Below are 22,018 nucleotides of genomic sequence, written 5' to 3'. Positions count from 1 at the left end.
AGACAATGATGATTTAAAAAAATATATATATTAGATTGTAACATATATTCGTCCCATTTTTAAACTGTTTGTATAAATATATTTAAAAACACTAAAAAAAAACGAAACAAATATATGTTACAACCCAATACATGGAAAGAAAGACTCTGGAGACTGGCGCGAGCGGTTACAGCATACGTCCATTGATGTATTATTTACTTGAATTTGGCCGGCAGAGAGGATGCACATGCAATAGCGAACGCAAGTGCCTCATGGCATCTTGAGAGACATCCCTAAGGAGCTTTACTCCCGTACTACCGCAAGATTCAAGATGCGTTCTATGAACCAGGCCGATGTAAACGTCGTGAGAGACGGTTAGCCTACGAGAGGGATAGAATACCGCTTCCTCCGGGAATGATGTCCTCAAGATGCGGAGATACGAGCGGAAATTCAAGATTATCATCGCACGAGTCGCAATGCGACCTCTTATGGGAGGAGGGCTCCTCGAGGAAATATTCTGCGAATAGTGGTTGTCGGATCTCTTTAAGAGTTATTTTCCCTCGAATGTGTAACACAATTTTAATCGATCAACAGTGAATACACGCTAATTCATCGGACATCCACGTTCTTTTTCTAACTGCGAGACACGTCGCTCGCATCCCATCAAAGCGTCTCGTGGAAGCTGAAATCGCGCCGTGAAAATGAAACGCTCGTACTAGCTGCCAGCGACGGCAATCCAGGATGTCTCGCAGTATATTTTCCGTAAGAGGCTTTGCCGGTGTTGTTCAAGATGTTGTCGAATCGACATCGACGTAAACACCACGGCAGAGATAAAGATGTATGAAAAAGGCTCGCCTATAAAGGAGTCAGCATCTCTGGATATAAATCCTGATCGTCCGAGCGATTTTTACGACTCTACGACTTTGCCACCTTCGTTGCGAGCGTCTCGCCGCGCTTCGCGTACTTTAAAAGTGCAATTCAGACAGTAAATGATTTAAAGAAACAGGAATCGGATTAATTCCAACACGTTATAGAACAAGACGTTATAGAACGCAAACGGAAAATGATGGAAAACTACCGTGGTCATTCGATTATTGACTTTCTGCATTGCTGGACTCTTGTCGTAATTCGCTTACCGTGTGCAACAAGTAAACGAAAACATCAAACCGGAAGTTCCCGGAAGATCTATACAAGGAAGAACGTAAGGTTCCACGCTTTTCTCCGGTGCGGCTCGTTGGTTGATTGCCACGATGGAAGGAGAGAGCGAGACGGAGCGAGACGAGCGGGAAAACGTTCGAGACTAATGGAGAAGGTTCGAAAGCAGCAGGAAAATAAGCAGTCGAGATGTTCGCGGCGAGATGCTTTTGCATCGAAATGTCCGAAGCTCGGCGCTCACGTTTTCCTTCTATTTCTGCCTTTTCTTGCGAGAAACTCGGCAAAATGGACATCGAGAGATACGAGAGAAACGGCGTTCGCAAAACGCCTTTCAACGGCGAAATGTTTCTTGTGCAGACGCTACCGATTCGTTGGCGTCGCCGATAATTATGATCGTGAAACGTGATCACGCGCTCATCATCGATCGCGACGATTAGCATCGCGATGAATCATCGATGATAGATCGTGGAATGAATGCCTCCTGTCACCGGTATCGGATTTGGCGCGACGCATAAACTCCACGTGCCAAGTGTTGCATTATGCACGAAAAAGATTAAGAAACAAAAAGGAAACGCTCGTACTCCGTGGGATAAATCGCGGCGGGAGAATCGGATATTCCCTTTCCTGTCTCGTTTGCCCGGTTGCGAGACGTCGCGGGATTGACGTTGAGGGATGCGGAGGCTTTGATAAAGGCTGCGGGATATCTCCCGACGCTAAATATTCAAGACGCGTGAACGCCGCGCAATCGCTCGGCACGGAATTAATTTCGAAGCTTTTGAATTTACGCTTGACGTTTCCGCCAGCTGAAGAATTCCGCCGGCAGTCGAAAAGGGAAACCTTGTAACGTCTGATAAGCCGTAGATGGAAAATCGGATGGTTCCCCGCGCGTCGTTCTCCACTTTCCGGCTGTTTTCCCGCGAAAAATTACCGGCGTGCTAACGTAACAGCTCCGATAGACGTTAACTGTGAAATTATTGATCGTTTTGTAGAATTAGCTCCACGGCTTTACTTCCGATCAGAATATATCTCGTCGTTTTCCTTTTGTTTTGCGCGACGTTGCTTGATTGTGGAATCGAATCGTGCATCAGGAACTTACGGTTATAAAATTCCTGAAATTATGGACGATAAGTGATACGTTTTACAACTGAGTACTAATAATGGCTAACTCTCATAAACTCGAAATTACTTTTCATCACTTTGAGTCCCAAGATTCACCTACGATTTTATCAAGAATGTGTCTGAGAATAAGAGAAATAAAGATGAATTGTATCGATCATTGAAATATCGCTCTTCGGAACGAGCTCGAAAGGAAAGGTCCCGCCCTTTCCCGACGTGGTTATCACGCGCTGGTCAATATCGGACCCGCGTTACGTACTTTTTATGCCAATACGAGCACGCGCCGAAAAAAAGAGAGAAAGAAGAGAGAGGAAAAAAACCAGGCGCAAATGACAGCGCGAGGAGTGCGAGCGAACCAGCAGACATTTCCCCGCACTTGCCGCGGGCTGTTGATTTAGCCAGTCTGTTTTCTCTCCTCTCGGTCGTGCACCGATTCCGTCCTCTCCCTGGGTTCTTTCCCTGTCCTTTTCCTTTTTGTAACCCGATTTCGCTGCGGGCGATCTGTTTCAGGTAATACACACGCGTTTCCCTCTCGCCACCGCCGCCCGGGGCGTCGCCACGTGCAAGCGCGTGCAAGGGGGAATTTGTTATGCATTTCGTTGCATCGAACAGTTGGCCGGTCCGCAGCTCGCGGCGGATACCCTTTTCCACCCAATTATTTCATTAATGGTGTCTTCGCCTCAAAGCGATAGCTCGCCAGTGCTCTCTTTCCTGCGCGCAACAGCTCCCTCGCGACGCGGGGTCATTATTGTCGACGGCGAGCAGGCGAATTTTCACTTGCACGTTTAATCGACGATGAATTCGACGATAAATTTCAAAGGTAGATCGTTCTTTGAGCGACCGGTGCGATTAGGCTTGCTTTGTCAATGCGCGAGGCGAATTTGTCGGAATTCTATCCGTTATAAAATTGAAAGGAACGAAGAGCGTATTCTCTTCGTAGTTTTACGCGAGTTTTACGCGTGCAGGAAATTTGAGAAGAAACGTTTTTAATGGACTACGAATTTTATATTTCACGAAAGAACGGAAATATCATGGGAATACAACGGAAATGCGATACGATATATTTTTTAGCTTTTCCAGCGAGATTTTTGGCGTCATTTTCTGCAGAAATAAAACGGCTCTTCCTGCCATGTGCAGGAAGAACGTACGACATGTGTAACTTGCTATCTACATGCTGTATTCGCGTGGGAACTTGGGTTTTGTTGATTTTAGAATATGCGAAGCCGAATGTGCGATCGCACAGTGTAAAGTAAGATTCTCCCCTGTCACCCCTGATATGAGCCGCGCAATGCGGGCGCGCGCACCTCGTTCATTTTCTCAGGAGACAATATTTATTCGCGCTAATTGAATGCGTCATCGATATTTACCACTTTGCGCATGCATATATATATATATATATATATATATATGTATGTATATACACATATATACAAAGGATACACATACACGTACAAATTAACGATCCCACTGGCACGCCAAAAGTATATTAAGCGGCGGCTCACGCGCTTATATCGATAGTGCGTCGTCGCTTATAATTGCCGCATTATTTAACGCTTTCGTTTGTCCGTTTAATGCAATTTCAGGAGCGTATGCGCGGTCACGATCAGTCCGTCCGCCCGTCTGCCTGCCCGAGCCCGATCAACGCACATGCACGTGCACATGCAGCGCGTATGAGAGGACACAGATCGAGTTGCTGCAGCAGCAGCAGCAGCAGCAGCAACGCTGGCCTCCGGGTTCGGGTGCATTGTTGGTTTTCCCCGCTGGTGTTTGCACTGTCCTGTAGTATTGTTGCGCGGTGCACACTCTCGTTCCCGTGGGAGCAACGCACAAGGCGAGGGCATCTCATATTAGCCGCTTAATTGTCTCTATTTGTCGAAGCTTGCCGCCCGACGATTCATATCATTGGGGAGAGAAAGGGAGAGGGATGCTACTGTGCTGCCGTTTTCCGACGAGATCACCGGACGTATTGGAACCGCGGAAAGGCGATGTAACTACCACGATTTTCGAAGGCTTGCCCATCTATCACAATCCGTCTCACACATCAGATAAATTTCATTTTCAAAACTTTTCAAAGAGGATCTCAAAATTAATTCAGAACCGTTATTTTTGGGCGAGCGCGGGATACGTATTTGATAGTATAACTGCAGTGGAGCGTTCTGTTACCATTATATGCACGATGAGGGAAAATAGCAATGGCTGACGTAGAATTTTTTCTCCATACGTGTCAACGTAAAAAGACATAATGTACGGCGAAAACCCACTTTCGATGAATTTGAAATGAAGTTTCTCTTGAAACATATGATTCGAACGCGAATAAAAAACCATCAGCGGATAGAAAAGTTGAAATGGAATAATCGCTAACTGTATGTACGTGATCGTACGTGTGAGTGAGAATACGTAGTCGGTTTTTAACAACGTTGTATTTTTAAACTGAGTCAGGGAAAATTTTTTCCGGCTTTAAACTAACTAACAGTTAAATGATGAACAGATTACGAGACGTATCACCTCAGTTAGGAGCGACATATATAATTATTCTATGGAATAATTACATTATGTCATGAGTGTGGAACGAGATATCAAAGTACATTGAAAAATATGTCGACGAGTTGCGAGCACGATTCCGTGTTCCGCAACGAAGGTATTATCACGAGCGAGGAAGAGGATTCCGAACAAACGTTCTTTTCATGTCGCAGCATTGTCTTTGTCGCATTGTGCGAGTTAGTTATTTTTTCAGCAGTCGAATTGCACTCTGTAAATATTTCAGTCTCTGCTCATCCACCGTAGCGTTTATTTTACATTCGGTGTGACAATATAGCCGTTTATTTTTGAAAAAAGGTACACTATCGCTGCTTCATGTAGCACGTGAACAAAAACAGAAATTAAATAGAGACTTAGTAATTAAAGCTAAATAGAGAAAGGGCACGCTGCGTTTGAAAAGAAGACAACGTGAATAATTTAGGACATTAGTTTTTATTTGGAGGATAAACATAATACTGTTTTTATATCTTTGTACACTGTTAATATAATAGACATTTTACTGTAATTCTATTTAGTGTGTCAAAGTTTCGTGACTTTACGTACCCTAATTAACTGCGCAGAGTAATGTAACGAATAATGTAAAATCAACTCCTCTCGACTTCTCAGAATTACAACGTAACACTCATCGATAAATGGATAAAAAAAGTTCATACATCCCATCTGGATGAGATATAATTTCGTTATATATGGCATTTCTAGTTCCTACTTTATAAATGCGGGCCAATGGCGGCGCGCCACGGCGAAATCTTTAATCTCGGAGCGAATGGAGCTATTTGCAGCGTCGGAAACTGAGAATAATACGATTAATTCTTACCGTCGGCAATAGATCTGATTAAAATGCAACTTCGCGGTCGCGCGACGACAGGATCGTACACTCGACGTGACCTTAATATTCAATCGAGCCGAAGTGGCTTAGGCATTAATAAATCCTTGGCGGACGCCAATCTACGTTTTAATCGCCTCGTTTACCTCGGTGACACAAAGGGACAGATAGAACGGCGAATGTCGGGCGTCGGGACGCCAAGTCAAACAGCTGAACACTACGCATATTGCCTTATAAGAGTACTTTCTTCAAGAATCCCTTTAGTCTCACGAACGGTGTCGAGACGCCGCGACGCCGTCGAGTTTGCGAAACATGCCTCTACCCGGGGTAAATTAAATGCAGTTAAGGACTTGGGCTTTGAAGTCGCGTGATTTCTTCGAGAGGCTGCATTATGCAACAGAATAATCTCAACACTCGATTCATGTACAGTGATATGATTGTTAGCACATGTTTCCTTAGAGGCAAACTCAACGGTTAAATACCGGACTATGATAATGTAATCATCTCTCACGAGTTTATTTAGGTTTATTTGATATGATTATCCCTCTGCAATTCGTTTAATTCTGGTTAATACTGTTATTCGATTGAGTTTAGTAAGTCATGACATCGGATCTTCCATTTGCAGCAATTTCACATGTGTATTTTTGTGTGTTGCCCTACTTTCAACGTACAGACAAACCTTTCGACTGAAAGTGACAGAAAGAAAAAACTAGAAAGGAAAAAAGACAGATTTAATCATAAAGATTCCTTTGTTCTTTATGCATGAGACATAATCCAATATTGGGCCAGAACACTTTATAGTGCAAATTTACCTAAAACTGGAAACGTCCAACAAAGAGTTCGCTATGTGCTTGAAATTTTAATTGCACTGATCTAAATTGCGACAGATTCAAATAGCGATACATATGAAATCCGTCGGTCTATATATATATAAATTAATGTTTGAATAATTAAAATAAAACAAAAAGTGTTTCCAAAATAAAAAATAAATTTGATCTTCATTTAATTGAAAAATGTATTACCAGGATTAAAATCGACAGTAACTTCTTACCATTCAATTTTTCGAACTATTACTGTTTTGCTTTATTATTGAATTATTAGACACACTACCGCACACAAGTAGCACAATAATATCAGTAGTACGCTATGTTACGGAAACATTATGGTGCTACCACGTTATTTGAAATATCTTAATGACTTTAAATCAGCACGTTAATTTCCAGATGGAAGCGGACATGTACAATTGCATGACATTTTTTCGTCCGGAGTCGCAAAAAATTCCATATGTAAGTTAACAATGTCCTTGCTTACACCATTCGGCAAAGAAGAGGACAGGAGACCTAATTAGCGATAATTCGCTCACGTCTACACTTACCAAGAGAGAGAGAGAGAGAGAGAGAGAGAGAGAGAGAGAGAGAGAGAGAAAGAGAGAGAGAGAAAGAGAGAGAGAGAGGGCGGCCGAAATTAGGTCCTAATTATGTAGAGTACCGCGACGCATACCTGACGAAAGTTTCATCAAAGAAACAGCGAACGGCATTCCTGCAATAAACCCTGATTAGATTCCAAACTGCTTTGCGTGCATTACGCAGACTACGCAAGTACGTGCACCTCCGTAATGCATACATATACCGGTGCTTGAATATCAAATCAGGTGCGGTCTATGGTCGTTCGGCTCTCCTTCATTCATTAATTTGCATCTTGCGTTACACCGCTACACAGCGACGATCTATTAATGATTACCAGCTCATGAAAATGCAGTCCTCGGAGGAATACGTGAGGGGGTAGCGAGGAAAGAGAACAGGGGTAGAGGAGGAGGAGGAGGAGGAGGAGGAGGAAACCGTACAACGGAAAGTTATGGCAGAGCGCGAGTCGCGTTCATTATTAACGCACTTATTACTCTTATTAATTCGATAGCGAGCGGTAGACTCCCCCGCGCTAATATCATAATTGCAATCAGAGATTTATGCAAGTCCCGCATACGTGGAGAACTCCGTTGGAAATTTTATATGGCGCCGCCGCAGAATACGAGACCCTCCTAGGCGCGCTGCAGTGTACCGTCCGCCCGTTGGTTAAAACTTTTAATGATTTCTCGAAGATTTGTCAGCGTATCGCGACCTGAGGAACCGGCGGAGATGGATCGTTCGGGCGAAAAATAATTAGCGTTATAACTCAGAGAGAAAATCGAGAGAGCGAGAGTTGGCGGCCGGGCGAGAGAGAGGGCGAGCGGGCAGACGGGCGGAGAGAGAGAGCGCGCCCGGTTTGTATCGACGCTACATGTGATGGATTACAGCGATCAATGAAAGGTTGATCAGTCGGCTGATTGATTAGATAAGTTTCGGTGGTGTAACCGTACGAACGGCCGCACGAGTTCCCGGTCTGCCTCCCATCTCTTTTTCGTCAAAAGTTTCCTCTCTTTCCTTTTGCCCTCCCCCTCTCCCCATTCTTTCTCTCTCTTTGCCTCGGCAGCGCGGCTCCTTTATTTATTCATGTCGCCCATACCCGCCCACGACACGCGCTACCAGGTGGCGGCCATATTCGCAGGTCAAAAACGAGCAGCGGAAAGCACGAGCCACGAGAGACGAGAAATTAAGGTCGCGACCAGAAGTTGAAATTTTCAGCAACGTCCCGTCAATTCTTCCCTACCGTCTCTTTTTCGCTCGCCCAAATGGAATTTGAAAATTGCGTGGGACTTCGTCGTGACATTTGGGAGAGAAAAATAGGGTGGGATCATCAACGCTCGGTTCACGATTCTGTGTAATGAGAGTCCTCCTAAATATCCAGCGGCTATGCCGCTACACGAATCGAGAAAATCCCGTCGTATTACCTCGTTAAATTTCAAATCGTTGTTTTTCGCGACAGCCGTTTCGGTGGCACAAAGGCGAGCCAGGAAGGAGCAACCCGAGGGAAGAAATTAAGGTCACTGTACACCGGAGATCCTCCAACGGAACGTTGAATGTGCCTGTTTAAGGAGGTATAAGAATGCATTTGCAGTCTCCGAGCGCACCTAATTTTACACTTTATTGTTGATATGTAAATAAGAAATGAAATATATCTATTCATTCCCGCTAATAAATAGAGTAATACGATTTCATGCGAAATCACGAGTACGTCGTTATCGGTTCGCTGAAAATCGTTGAACTCTGTATTTTTGATTGTTGCGTCGAAAGCTCGCCCGCTGCAACGTGTTCGGCAACGACAGCGATTTACAGATCGTTGCTCTCAAATGGTACTCGCTATCGGAGCATTTCTGGAATTTCGCAAAATATCCCGTACGTTAGTTCGAGTCGAGTATCAGTAGCACGTAGATATTGCGCGAAATTCGATGTTGTCAGGCGCCGGTCGAGCCTGAGAAAATCCGCCACGTCGTCCCCCTCGAGTTTGAGGTCATTGATTCTGAACAATTTTCACCTCGCCACGGTCTCTCAAGTCGGGCGAAAATTTACGGGGAGGTTCTCAGCGAGACCGACGACCAACGTCGCGTTGGAATGTTTCTCCTCTCGCATTCGTGTTCTCTGCAGCCGGCGTTTCCATGGGTCGAAAATGAAGGAAAAAAGAAGGCCACCGGCGAGCGGGCAAGAAATTAAGATCGCAAACCGTGACTGAAACTTTCAGCGCCAGCCGTCCGTGATTCTCCTCTTCGTGTTCTGCTCGCCAAAAGCGCGGCGTCCGGAAACTCCGGGACGCGGCAGTGAACAATGACTTCCGTCTTTCATTCATATGAAATGGCCTATGGCGTGCATCGCGATGTATGCCTAAATTACAAAACTCGATCTATGATACGCGCGACGCGAATGCTAGGTATAGCCTGAAAGCTTTATCGCGTTCACATCGAACATAGAGGAAAATAGAGGGACGAATCCAGGATGAATGCGATTTAATCCGCAGAGCACGATGTTAAAATTCGAGACGCTTCTCTGGAAAATGTAGCACTCTTGGCAACAATGCAACTCCGCATTCTGCACGGCGTTACGATCGCAACGGTTGCACTTACATATTAAACATTCTAATCTTGTTGCAGCGCGGGAGAAAGAAACAATAGGAAGACAGAAAAGAGTGTGATAATGTATCGGTGCGACACCGCAGCGAGGTCCTTTCACGCGCGCCCCCGGGGTCCCGTAATCCTGGACGCAATTAGTAAAGTGACGCGTCATCCGAGTAAACTGGAAACTTCGCCCGTTTACCTGCATCCGTCTTGAAAGTTTCAAAATGCACAGCTAAACACACCGAATGGCTGGTGGTTTCGAGGACGACGAACCTTGCACTTCCGTCGCGAGCGAGCCACAAAGGAGGATACGGAATGACGGGGACGAGACGGTGAGGGAGCTATTTATTGCGGGCGTCGCGGCGCAAGAAACCATCGGGTTATAGACAATCGCGGGTAAGACGGGATAAGAACCACCTCGCCTCATAGAAACGGAGAGCGAGTAGTCAGACTGAGAAGATGGAGAGCTACAATGCAGGAGAGGAAGACTCCATTCGACGTCTCTATCCACGCGTTTCCTGCTTCTCATCGTGTTTTCTCCATCTCTTTCCCGCTATCCGTCTCGCTTCCCATCGCCGTCTTATGCAGCGCGACCTGAGAGATAATTCTTTCTCGCCCCGCGTTCGTAAATGGAATGTTGGACGCTCGTTCGTCCTTTCGCTTCATTCTCTCGACTTTCGGTTCGACAATGAGTACGCCGCCGACCGGATTTTCAAACGTTCTAATCGGCTTTCGACGACGGCTGAGATCTGCGCGCGCCTTTCCCGAGATGTGAGATCCATGAGCGACCATTTGATTTTCGCTCTCTGACGATATCGACGCGCGATTTTATTGCATTCGCGCGCTGCGTCGCCCGTGAAAATGTAATTTTTGTAGATTATGCATAACGACGGACGTATAAACTACCCTTTCCAATTCGGATCTAATCAGCGGATACTCCGTCGAGACGGAATTGCAGAGAAGGGCACAGCATAGGAAACGCGCGCTCTATATGTATAATACGTATTACGAGGTGCGATATTATTCATATACCGGCGACGCATTTGGCTCGTCACTCCGGACGCAGAGGCAACATAACTTTTTTCCCAACCCCCTCGCTGAAGTGAGGTGCGCGCGTTCATCTGTCCCTCTATTCCACCGCCGTCCACCACGTGCGACAGGAAATGACGCCGATCGGCACGCGAAATCCCAGCGGATACCTTCTCTTCCGCGTGCTCACGTCGTGATATCTGACCGCGACTTCCGGTATACGATCACGATCGCGTAACACGCGTTAATCCATTCGAACTGGTTTTTTTCGGAAATAGAAGAATTTTTATTCTGCCTGATATTCGACACTTTACGCTCGTGGGGAGATTTTTTCCGAGCTTGTGCTTGATGCGATTCAATAACGGCTGAGCGTAATCATTATAGTGCGTTTGCCGTAAGCTTAATTAGCTGTCACCAATTAGAGGGAATCATGCGATCGTGTACAGTACGCCTGGTCTAATCATTGCGAGATTGTTACATCGATGCGATTGCACCCTCCGTAACAAGACAAGATGATCCGTTTTACCTATTCTGGCAGACGGCAACGCAGAATCACTGTAAGCGTTATCTAATATCACTACCGCGCCGTCACATCGTCTCGTTAACAACTCCACGTGATAATCGATACAACGTTGCGCTGCGAGGGAAGATCAAACTCTCCAGGGAAGTCCGATCGCGATGATTTTAATGGATGATAATTAGCTTTGAAAATTAATTCTGATTACGATTCGGATTATCGTCATTAATGTAACGTTGAGTAATACTTCGTATAATTTATTGACGGGTTAGTCACCGTCTCGTGTAGTTTTCCTTTGTATTTGCGCGAGTAATAATTAGCTCAGGCGTATCCCTGATTGCAGCTGGTATTGAGCAGCGTACGATGATAAATTAATAAACTTTCGTTAACACGAGCTTCGTGGGACGCAGTGGCAATGTAATTACCTTGTACTCACCCACGTCGATTATATGTAATCTACGTAGCCTACATCTTTCGCGCGCGCCATTCCACCATTTTCCAATTATCCCACAATAATGAGACCACCTAATACCCCATTATTACAACGTGCCGGTTACTTTATTGCTTAAGAAGGATTAATGATGACGTCGGACTACTAATTTTATTATCAGGACTAACGGGTATACCCATTTCGCATCCAGCCGTACGGGAGAGTGAATTACCTAATCGGGTTCCCTCGAGCGCACTTGTGGCAATATCGTAATTATTTCGCACAAAGCGTATCTTTGAAAAGAAAATCGATTCCTGGGATTATACAAATCTGTACGATATTTTCGTAATAGAACCAAGAGCTCGTAAAGGTAGCAATAGTATTCCTGTAAATTGCTTTCCAGACATTTTCATGGTCTATATTCCTGGTTTGCCTGGTTTTGTCTTATATCGCATATTTGTAGACAAATGTTAGCGCAACGATGCACCGCTCTCGCGAAAAATAAGCTTAATTGCACGCAATATAAATTGTAGATCCACGCTTTTGAAATCAACGAACAGTTATCGCAGGGCGTAAACTGCAATCGCGCGTCATTATTTTGGATTATCGGTTACCGTTAATTGACGGTCGAGCACAACGTATCGTACGTTCTGTTCGCGATCGAAACTATTATCGGGTCGACGAATATCAGGACGATACCTGTCACGATGAGAAATAACACGAATCGGTCGAATCGAACAAAAGAATTAACGGAAAAACCGTAGGATAGTATCACGCTTCATAAATATTGTTCTCTCTCCCGTAAATCAATTAATTGACATGCCTTATATGCATGTATGCATCTACATACTGAACCAATACTGGATGTTATAAAATGTTTATTGATTTAATGATTGTTCCATAAAACACGATATAACGACGGTTCAATGAATACAGACAATAATTGTATCATTACATTTCAATAAATAAAAAAATTAGTTTTTTTACAAGCGTCTGTTTTTTCGAGCAAAAACTTTCTCGTAATTAAATAATTCTAATTATTTTCGATCAGGCTTCGAGAGGCTTGAATTGTGTTTGGAACACCAGATTGGTTATCTTAAGATAAGCAAGTTACCACCAGTTTGATAACATTCACGTCACTAACACTAACAACAAACAAACTATAATGCCTACACCTATGTGATCCATTAATACAGAACAGCATAATTAGATACACATTAAGCAAACAATTTAGCCGTTGTGTTCGCGCACACCAACGTATCATATGATCTGCAGGGAAGAAATAATCTTGCTATTATAGTCAGATTTGCTATTATGCCCTGCATAGTGCAGAATTTGCACTTTCTTCTCACTTTTTTGCCTTCTATTCAATATTAAATTTAACAAATAGATCTAGTTATTGGCAATTAAAGCAATTCATCAGTAAATCTTTAAGAGATATTTATCTCCCACAAAATTTTGGTAACAACTTATTAAATACAATTAAACTGATTAATTAAATTGAATTTTTTGCATTGGTTTTATTCAACTTTCTTCGACATTTTCTTATCACATATTTCATTCTTATATTTTTTTCATTATTCGGCATAATTTATTCTCTAATCGAAGCTATGATGATAGCGACAGAAGTGTGCTGATTGGGGGGCTAATCACGCGCTACACTCCATTACATTAATTAAAACTTGTTTCTCAACTCTACTCAGTTTCCATGTCACTCGTCGCGCCATCCGCGTTGCCTTTTTCTTGCTCTTATCTTGCGTCTCTCAGTATTCTTCCGATTACTCTGTCACCGTTTGTTCCTCTAGCTATCCACGTGTGTAATTGCTTGTAGGTATATAACCATGCGTCTCTTAAGAAAATCATAGCTGCCTCCAACAACATGGATCTGAATAAACGATAGGGCTGTTCTGTCGCTGGCATTATTTAGTTGATAGCGAGCTGCTTGTAAGATTGATTCGGTCGTTGGAAGTGCTTGCCTTCTACGGCCATTGTTGTCTAAACGGAGTTCCTAGCGTGTCTCGATAAACTTTGTTTTCAAAAGTCGATAATTAATTCTAAGGAGAACTTGTCCACCGAGAATTATTTTTAGTTATGAAAGAAAAACATTTCAATTAGTGAAATTACGCAATTAAAGAAATATTCCACAATCCTTAATTTTTTGAGGAAGAGAAGGAAAAAGAAGAAAACAATTTACATTTAACGAAGAAATATATTTAATGCTAAAATACTGTGTGTGTGTGCATAAGTTAAAAGAGTCTAGCATATAAATATAAATGCTGCAATAAGAATACCACAAAGTACGACAGGAACAATTGTTTCGAGTAATTTTTTTAGACCGATTGACTTGTATTTAGTTTGCCTGTTCTATTCACTGCTCGAGAGTTTCGCTTTCAGGAGTGGCTCCCAAGAGATGGCACGCTTAAATGGTTACCTTTTGAGAATTACTCTCAATTCAACGTCCACCTTAGATCCTCATGTCCCATGGAGTTTTAGTCAGGAGTTTTACTTGTTCTCAAAGTTGCAAGACTTTAAAAGTTTTCAAGTATACATTGAATTTCTAGGTAGATATTTACCCAAGAATTTAAATATTAAGTTCCTAAATAAAGAGCATATATCGCATTACGTATCGTAGTACTGTCTACCTACAATCGCTGATGTATCCGTAATCGAGATATTCAATAATAAAGATCGCGAATTTCCGGGATTATTCTGCGAATTAGAACGTTTCGCTGCGCAAAAAAAATTTGCATGCTGTTGGTAAAACGCTTCGTCTATCCAGGAAAATCCCTGCTCGACCCAATTCGAGCATCGTATCGCCGAGTTTTGTAGAAGTAAAAAGGTAGAACGAAATGGCGAATAAATAACGTAGCACTGTTGATAACGGTATTTATTGAATGTTCAATTATGCACGCGATATCAACCACGAAAGGAATGGTTTGTTCTCGCGATTCTATCGCCGCCGCGCCATCGATTTTTCTTCGCTCGTACATTCATCTTAGCGAGAGGGCCAATAACGACCGCGAAAAACAGCTTCTGCGCACGCTAATGTTACGATTATGGCCGTACGTTAATCAAGTCCTACGAGCGACACACAAGCATGTAAGATATACGGTGTTCGTTGTGCAGGATGGCCCGCAGATCGTCCATAGATCGAGAGTAGCTTCTGGATTAGCTGGGATACCGTCGCAGCTTAACTCAACTGCAAGTTTAACTGTGAGCTACGAGTATATCGTGGAACAGTCCATATATATCGTGCATATTATCCGGGAGAAGTGGGCCACAGTTTAAGTTTATCTTCGGCGAGGAGATACGCGGCGCGGGGATGGTAGACCGCCACGCCGGCAAAATTGGAAAAAGTGCCGATCAAACAAAATTAATTGGGTTCCCCGCGCCGGGCTGCAACAAAGCAACTCTCGCTTCGAGCGCGAGAGAACGAGCCGATTTGCGTTTCCGAGTGCTTCTCAATCGCGAATAATTACGGGCGGGAACTTCTACTCCATTCGGCGGGCCGCGATATCGTTTTTGTAATTCGGATCGCACGATAAAAGATTGTGTTTGACCAGAAACTATGGCACGAAGATACACAGACAGTCGATGTGATCCATCCTATCGAAATATAACACATGGACCGACGTACGACGTGCAGAATTCGCGAGAACCGAGCAAATGGAAATGTAGGGAAAATTCTGGTTACGGGAAAATGTTTTCCTTTCTATAACGTGACTGGACCTCGGGAACCGTTTCGATTATTTTCCCACGATTTGCGGGAGAAATAGCGCGATATACGATAATCTTGTTACATACAATTTTCTTACTTAAGCTTTCTTCGATAACGTTAAATGATTCTCTTTTTATTAATTTTAAAGAACGTCTAACAAAAAATTAAAATTATATAATCGTGTTTAGTCAAACGCAAAATTAAATTTTTTCTATATTCCATATATATGTACAAATACGAATGTCTAACGTAGTACACGATATAAAATATCATTTCACTTACAGTCCACTTTTCATAAAATGAGCTGTTCCAAGTTTCAAGGAGGAACTTGAGAAGTAATTGCCGCGATAGCTGGAGTAGCGCTGCAGCGATCGTAATTATAACTTACACATGGCTTTTATAACTAACTGAAGAGTGGTGCTTTTTCGCGCGGTGATCCATGGGATGGGAGCCCTCCAGCTCCCTCGCTTGCTCGCTCGCGCGTTCGCCCCGGGGCAAACTCGCAAGGGCAATTTCTATTTAACATTATTTAGTCGTACGTAGCTTGCCGCGAGTACGCACTCGTTGTAAATCCGACCGACTACGCGCGCAAACACGGCGGCGAACGATAAAAGTATATCGATATACGAGCGCGTGCGCCGCGACGGATCACCCGTTCTCTTCGATCTCAAAGCTACCCCTGCTCCGGTTTCACGGATGGAATTTCAGGAGAAACGTTTTATACGGCGGGTGCTCTCTCGGCTGGCACGTCGCCTCGAGCGCTTTGTCGGAGGGCAGTTAATTAATAAAAGCTGGAAAGAAGGGAGTAGCGAGAGAGCGGGGGGCGCGTACGGGAGCGACGGGAGCACCGGGCGTTGGTTCGGGAGACGATAGGGTGGTGTGATGGGAACAGTGAGCCGGGATTGGAGGGGTATAAAGGGACGGAATACTATACTATCGTTTCATATCGGCCGAACTCTACTTGCAATTCAAACGAGAGGGAGAGAGAGAGAGAAAGGGAAGGAAAAAGACTCACGTATCATGAACGAGGAACTTGTCGCCGTTTTTCTCGATGCAGAGGCCCTTGCTGGTGATGAGAGAGCCATTGACGGTCACCAGATCCTGATTCCCCGATTGGAACCACCGGCCATACCATTCCTCCGGAAACGTGCAACCTGAAACAGAAAACAAGGTAGAGAAAGGGGACGATTTCAGCCGCCCAAGGCGATGGACGATATGCCCGGCGGGAAGCTTTTAGATTTTAATCTGAGACGTCCGCGATCCGCGCCAGAAATGCAAAACAATCCATATGGATCGCGGCTATGATATTTTTCAGCGATTTGCCGGCGGGCTTGTCAGGGTTACCGTTCTCCAGCAAGTTCTCCTGGCCAAGAGGAACGTAATGAAACAATTGTAACTGGTGTTTCTTTCTCCCTCTGTCTCCTTTTTTTCTCTCTCTTTCTCTCTTGATCCTTTTCCTCTCTCCTACGCGGAAACGGGTCGCGGAAAATGTCGAGCCCCGCAGGATTATTTTCTCGTTACCCGGCGATTGCGCGAGCTGAAAAGCCCGCGTTCCCCTTCGAGTCGGGAAAAGAAAATACGTACAACGTAATATAATATCAGCGGAGAGGTAGTCCTCTCCATCCTGTTGTCAATTACGCGGAAATCCGCGTCCCAAATTGATTGCAGCGGTCCGCATCTGTCTATGGATTACGTACTGTTGCACGGTCCGTTTACATCCGGCATGATACGGGAGAGATACGCGATGTTTGATTCTAGATTCCGCGGTCTAACATGGAAGCTGAAAAGTCTCGACAACAGAACGGAGAATATGATTCTCGTCATATCATGTAACGTTCCTCAAATCAAAATACTTTTCCCCGTATCCAACGTTGTTTCCCTGCTTCGTCTTCGTACGGTTGGATTGGAAATTAAAACCATGAAAAGCAGTCCCGCCGTTTTTTATACTTTTAAATAATCAGTGCAGGTTCGCTGCTAATGTGATCGCTGGCGATCGTGTCGCTGCTGTTTTATGCCCAAGAGTCTCTTGCCTCTCCCTCATCCTCCTCCTTCTCCTCTTACTCCTCACCTTGCGGCGAGCGTCTTTTCCATTCGGTTTTCTGTCGGCCGCGAGTGTAAATCCGAGATTCCACGAATATTTCGAATGCCCGTCGGCAAGAGAGTCCGCCGCGAGCTCAAACGAAGTTGTAAAAATGGAGAATCTCCTTAGAGAGATCGGATTATCGTGAAAGCGCGAGCGGGCGGGGGAGTCGCTGATTCTCTCCTCGTCGCGCGATCGTTCATCCTCCATTTCTCTTTCTCCCTCGCCCTCGTGCTCTCTGTCTCTTTTTCACTTTCTCGTACTGCCTCCGCATCTGTAGCAACGAGGATTACAACGAGGAGCGACGTCGCGATTAAGCATTGTTTGCCGGGAGCATTTTGCATTTAATAAGTCCAAGTGTTTCGGAATCCTGGATGAGCGGGGAATCGGCAGAGAGTAGGCGAAGACCGAAAGGGGGTGGCAGGGAAAAGGGGGAAGGAAGGGGACGGGAAGAGAAAGACGACGAGGAATCTCGCGAATTCGCTATAAGAAGATACAGACTTGCTCTCGCGACTGCGTTTCGAAGTTGCGAAAGCAGAGTTGATAGAAATGATGACGGATGGGATTTATTACTCGAGACAGGCCGATGTGCGCCTTTTGTGCGAAAGCATCGATGTGAAAGAGAGCATCTTTTTCTCTACTTCTCTCTTTCCCTCTTTCTCTCTCTTTCTGTCATATTCTTTGTATTGTTGCTCTCTCACCATTGAAAAGCGGATCGGTTCTGGACACGTCCGGCCATTATCACGCTCTTAATTTCCAGCGGGCTTACTGCTCGCGTGGATTACTGCTCACAGAACTGCAACGTGTATCGAGTATCGCCGTAGTCGTCAGTGTCTAATAGCAGGTGTATCACATGACTGCGCATTGCTTCTAATCGCAATTGCCTCTTCAGTTACATTGAGATATCCATAGCGTATCTCCAGCAGCCTGTGAAAGTTCGTTCTTAAAGGATTTTGATATTGGTTTTACGTTAGGGGTAATTAAATCTGTGAGACCGTAATATCATTTGCAGTTCATTAATTTATGATGTTAAAAAATAATTTAATTCACAATTTAATCTAGTGGAGAAGTAAAGTATTATTTAACAGATAATTTTAACGAATGAGGAATAACGCAGCCTATGAAATAATATCTTACAATTTGAAATATTCGTCACAATCTTGTATATGAATGTATATTCATTCTTTCTGTAATATGAAATAAACTACTCCTTTTTACCCCTCTTATCATCAAACTTCTATCTATGAGTCAATTTAAGAACATGATGCACAATTACTGTTACCGACATTATAACGATACGTGCGAATTGTATCGTAGAGCCTCCACCCTGCCGATTTTTACAAGCAGTACGAGACGAGAGAAAGAATTAAGGAAAATGCAGGAGAGAAAAGCCATAGAAAGGAGAACAGAGGAGAGGACGGGGCAGAGGGAGACGGAGGAAGTAGGTAGCCACGGTATAATTAACGGAAATTGGAGTTAGGTCAGAAAGCAAAGTTATCGGGGAGAGTTTCGTCGGCAGGGCACGGCAACCAACCATTCCGCTTGCGCGCGCGCGGCCGCGCGCAGGCGGACTGGCTTTTTCCGGGGCAGCCGCTGATATAATTACTAATTAATTACCGTTCCTGCCGCGTCGCCACGCCGTTTCGGTGAGCTCGCTTAAAAGGACACCGTACGAACGGGGAAAACGCAAGTAACTATAATCCCCAGGGGGTAGTAGGTGCGAGGGTGCTGTTCCCGAGCGAAGCGAGATTATACGCCATGGTGAGGATGAGACGAGCTCGTCCATTATAACGGCATGTCGATGCGTCCTCGTTCATGACTGCGAGCATTTTAATAGCCGACGTCACGCGCTCGGTCTTATTGGATACTTCATAACGCGACAAGGTTCGCGCAGGCAGGCCGTGCGACTATTTTCAATTTCAAGGATGACAAGCTTTTTTGTTTCCTCGCGAGTCGAACCGGTGAGTTCTCGCAACGTGACGTATTGGCATGCTGGTGGAAAGCGGTCCCTCGGAAAAATCCATCCGAGATTATTGGACGAATTTGGAATTTCGATGTCCTGCCCTCCGCGTTCGCTCGGTTTCGCCGATAAAGTGCCTCCGCGCGCGAATTTTCGCCCCTTCGCAATTCGTTCAAGTCGCCATACAGCGTATACAACTTGTGTATCTTGGAATCTTACGAGTCCACGGGGGAATATCGTGCTGTGCGCGGCTCGTGGGACATTCTTTATGTCGATTCTCCTTTTTTTTCTCGAACACTCGTAACGGCAACGCATTTAATGTCCTTACATATGGTACGAGCCTGTCATAAAAATCGCACCGCGGGGGAACGATTCCGGGAAATAGAAACGGATTAAAGCTCGACCCACTGTCGGCCGAGCACTCGTATTTCCTGTAAACTGCACAGACTTCTCCAACAAAGAAGGGCCACGACTTGCCCCAAAAGAAGAAACTTGCACACTTGCGGAGAGAAATAGGAGAGACGCGAGCATTTAGCCGCGAGAACGACCCATCGGCGAATCTGAGATCCATCCCTGGCAGAATTAAATTATTGCTCTTGATATCTCGGCCGTCGCGATAAAATCTAAATGAGACCGAAATATTCCGTCGGATCTGTTTTATTGTCACACAATTCACGACGTTAAAAATTGAAGGGTATTGTACACGAAAAAGTCGCTTTCCCTCGGGTAAAAAGAGTGATTAATGATTCTCACGATTAAACAGCGTTGGAAAAGCATAACGAGGAATATTGCGTTAACGGGGGAGTAATGCTTTAAGCAAAGAAAGCGAAGAAAGCGATTTGTACGCGAATAAACTTTGAGATATCGAAAATCCCTAGAAACTCGATAAGAACTTGGAACTCACGTAGTCGGCCGTCGATCAATTCGTCATCAGAAGAGTTAAAAAATAAATTATCGATGAAGCGAGAAGAAAGAAGAAAAGCACATAGAGATTAGCGATTTACGCTTGGCTGATGCTCGCGAATTATTGAAAAAACTACTCGGGCGAAGAGTAGTTTGAGATAAACTTTCCACGCGAGAGCGTGGCGCGAGATCTCCTAGCAATAATTCAGTATTTCGCATTGTGCTCTTATGCACACATACATCCTCTTCACAGACACACACATTCTCCCAAGATAAACGTGAATAAATAAAAACTTAGGGACTTAAATAAAACATTACTGTTTCTTTAAATAATTAGCCAAAAAATTAGAAATACGTAAAGTTCAAACATAGAAATTGATACGTGAAGCGAATTTCTAAGATAGGTAATCCAGAATCAATAATTTATTATTTAATCGATTTGATATACTATCACGTCACCGGGAAAGCACAGACGTGCCTATCGATCGTTTGCGAGTTAGAGCGTCATGAGGTAATGGCAACTTCCTCTCTCCGAACTGTTAATCTGATTTTTATGTATACGTCCGCGCGTACCTATAACGTCCTGGAGCATCTATCGCATCGCCGAGAATGCGATCGGGTTTCGGGTGAAATAACTTGATTAAAATAATCTATCACCCGCTAGTGACAGGGATGATTGGTTATCGCAGTTAAATATGATGGAGGGGCCATCTCTATACTCTGGCACATAAGTGTTCTATATACCACCGCGTTCTCTCTCTCTCTCTCTCTTTTACTCCGTCGTATTCGCTCGCTCGTATAGTTAGCCTGATATTTTCTCCTGGCTAGCTCTCGACCTCTGTATCGACAGAGGCAAATTGATTGGTAATATGTGGGCACTACCCATCTACCAACCTCCGTGACATTTACCAACGGAAATGCCCCGTTTTTTCCGATATCCGAGCCTGAAAGAGTCGCTGAGAGGGCTTTTACCGTGGGAAATGAATATTACAGGAGTGGATATCGTGCATCGGCACCTGGCCGACGATATTACAACGTCCATGTTCACGTACAGTTACGGCAGTTGAAAACAAAAAAGAACGCGCGATCGGAACAGAGGTAGCAACGCGGGGGAAAAAATCAGTTTGCAATTATGCCATATACCCTGCGCTCATTCTGAGATATCAATCTCGAGGTAGCCGTTGACGGCAGCATGGAGAACGCATATAAAAGAACAATTTTCTCAATCTACTCGGATATTGCAATCTCGCGAATACGGTGCATGTGCACGCACCAATCGCGATTATATAATATTATACATATTATGCATGCTTACGTGGAGATCGACGGTCGATTACGCGTGCATCGTGCGTGCGAGAATACCGCAGGATACATTCTGAGAAACATGTCAAATATGAGTGACAACGTCCGGCACAGATATATAGGAATTAGAGAACATATTGGAAACCGATCGAGACACGGCCAACGAGACAGACCGAAGACGAACGTGCCAATCATCTCGCGGCGGATTGTATGTGACAGTGACTCGAACTTTGGTTCACTCCAAGACACATCTGATGATTAGTCTCATCGTGTCTCTGTCACTCCACTTTATCTCTCTTTCTCTTTTTCGCATCATGTTTCCAATTGAGTAGACAGCGTTTGCTTCTATCGATAATGTACCTTCAGTGTTAGTTTATGATGTTGCGATCTGACAAGTAAAATATCTTGGCAAGCATTTCAAAGTTCGTAGAAGAGAAATGATGATGCCTTCTTGACGTGTAACGTTGTTGGATTATTTTATGCTGA

General features: G+C 44.3%; 1 protein-coding gene across 3 annotated transcripts in view; it reads right to left on the bottom strand.

Moving 5' to 3' along the window:
• LOC105279739 overlaps positions 1–22,018 on the bottom strand; it is a 242,150-nt gene that overhangs the window by 50,571 nt on the left and 169,561 nt on the right. For all 3 annotated transcript variants that reach the window (XM_026971817.1, XM_026971818.1, XM_011339725.3), the window contains one exon: positions 16,303–16,441. In XM_026971817.1, coding sequence (XP_026827618.1) covers positions 16,303–16,441 — 139 coding nt within the window. The remainder of the gene's footprint in view (positions 1–16,302; positions 16,442–22,018) is intronic.

The sequence above is a fragment of the Ooceraea biroi genome, chromosome 8 (genome assembly GCF_003672135.1).
Source record: "Ooceraea biroi isolate clonal line C1 chromosome 8, Obir_v5.4, whole genome shotgun sequence".
Taxonomy (NCBI): Eukaryota; Metazoa; Arthropoda; class Insecta; order Hymenoptera; family Formicidae; genus Ooceraea; species Ooceraea biroi.
Note: the sequence above shows the minus strand (reverse complement) of the source record. Positions and strands in the feature narration are given on the sequence as shown.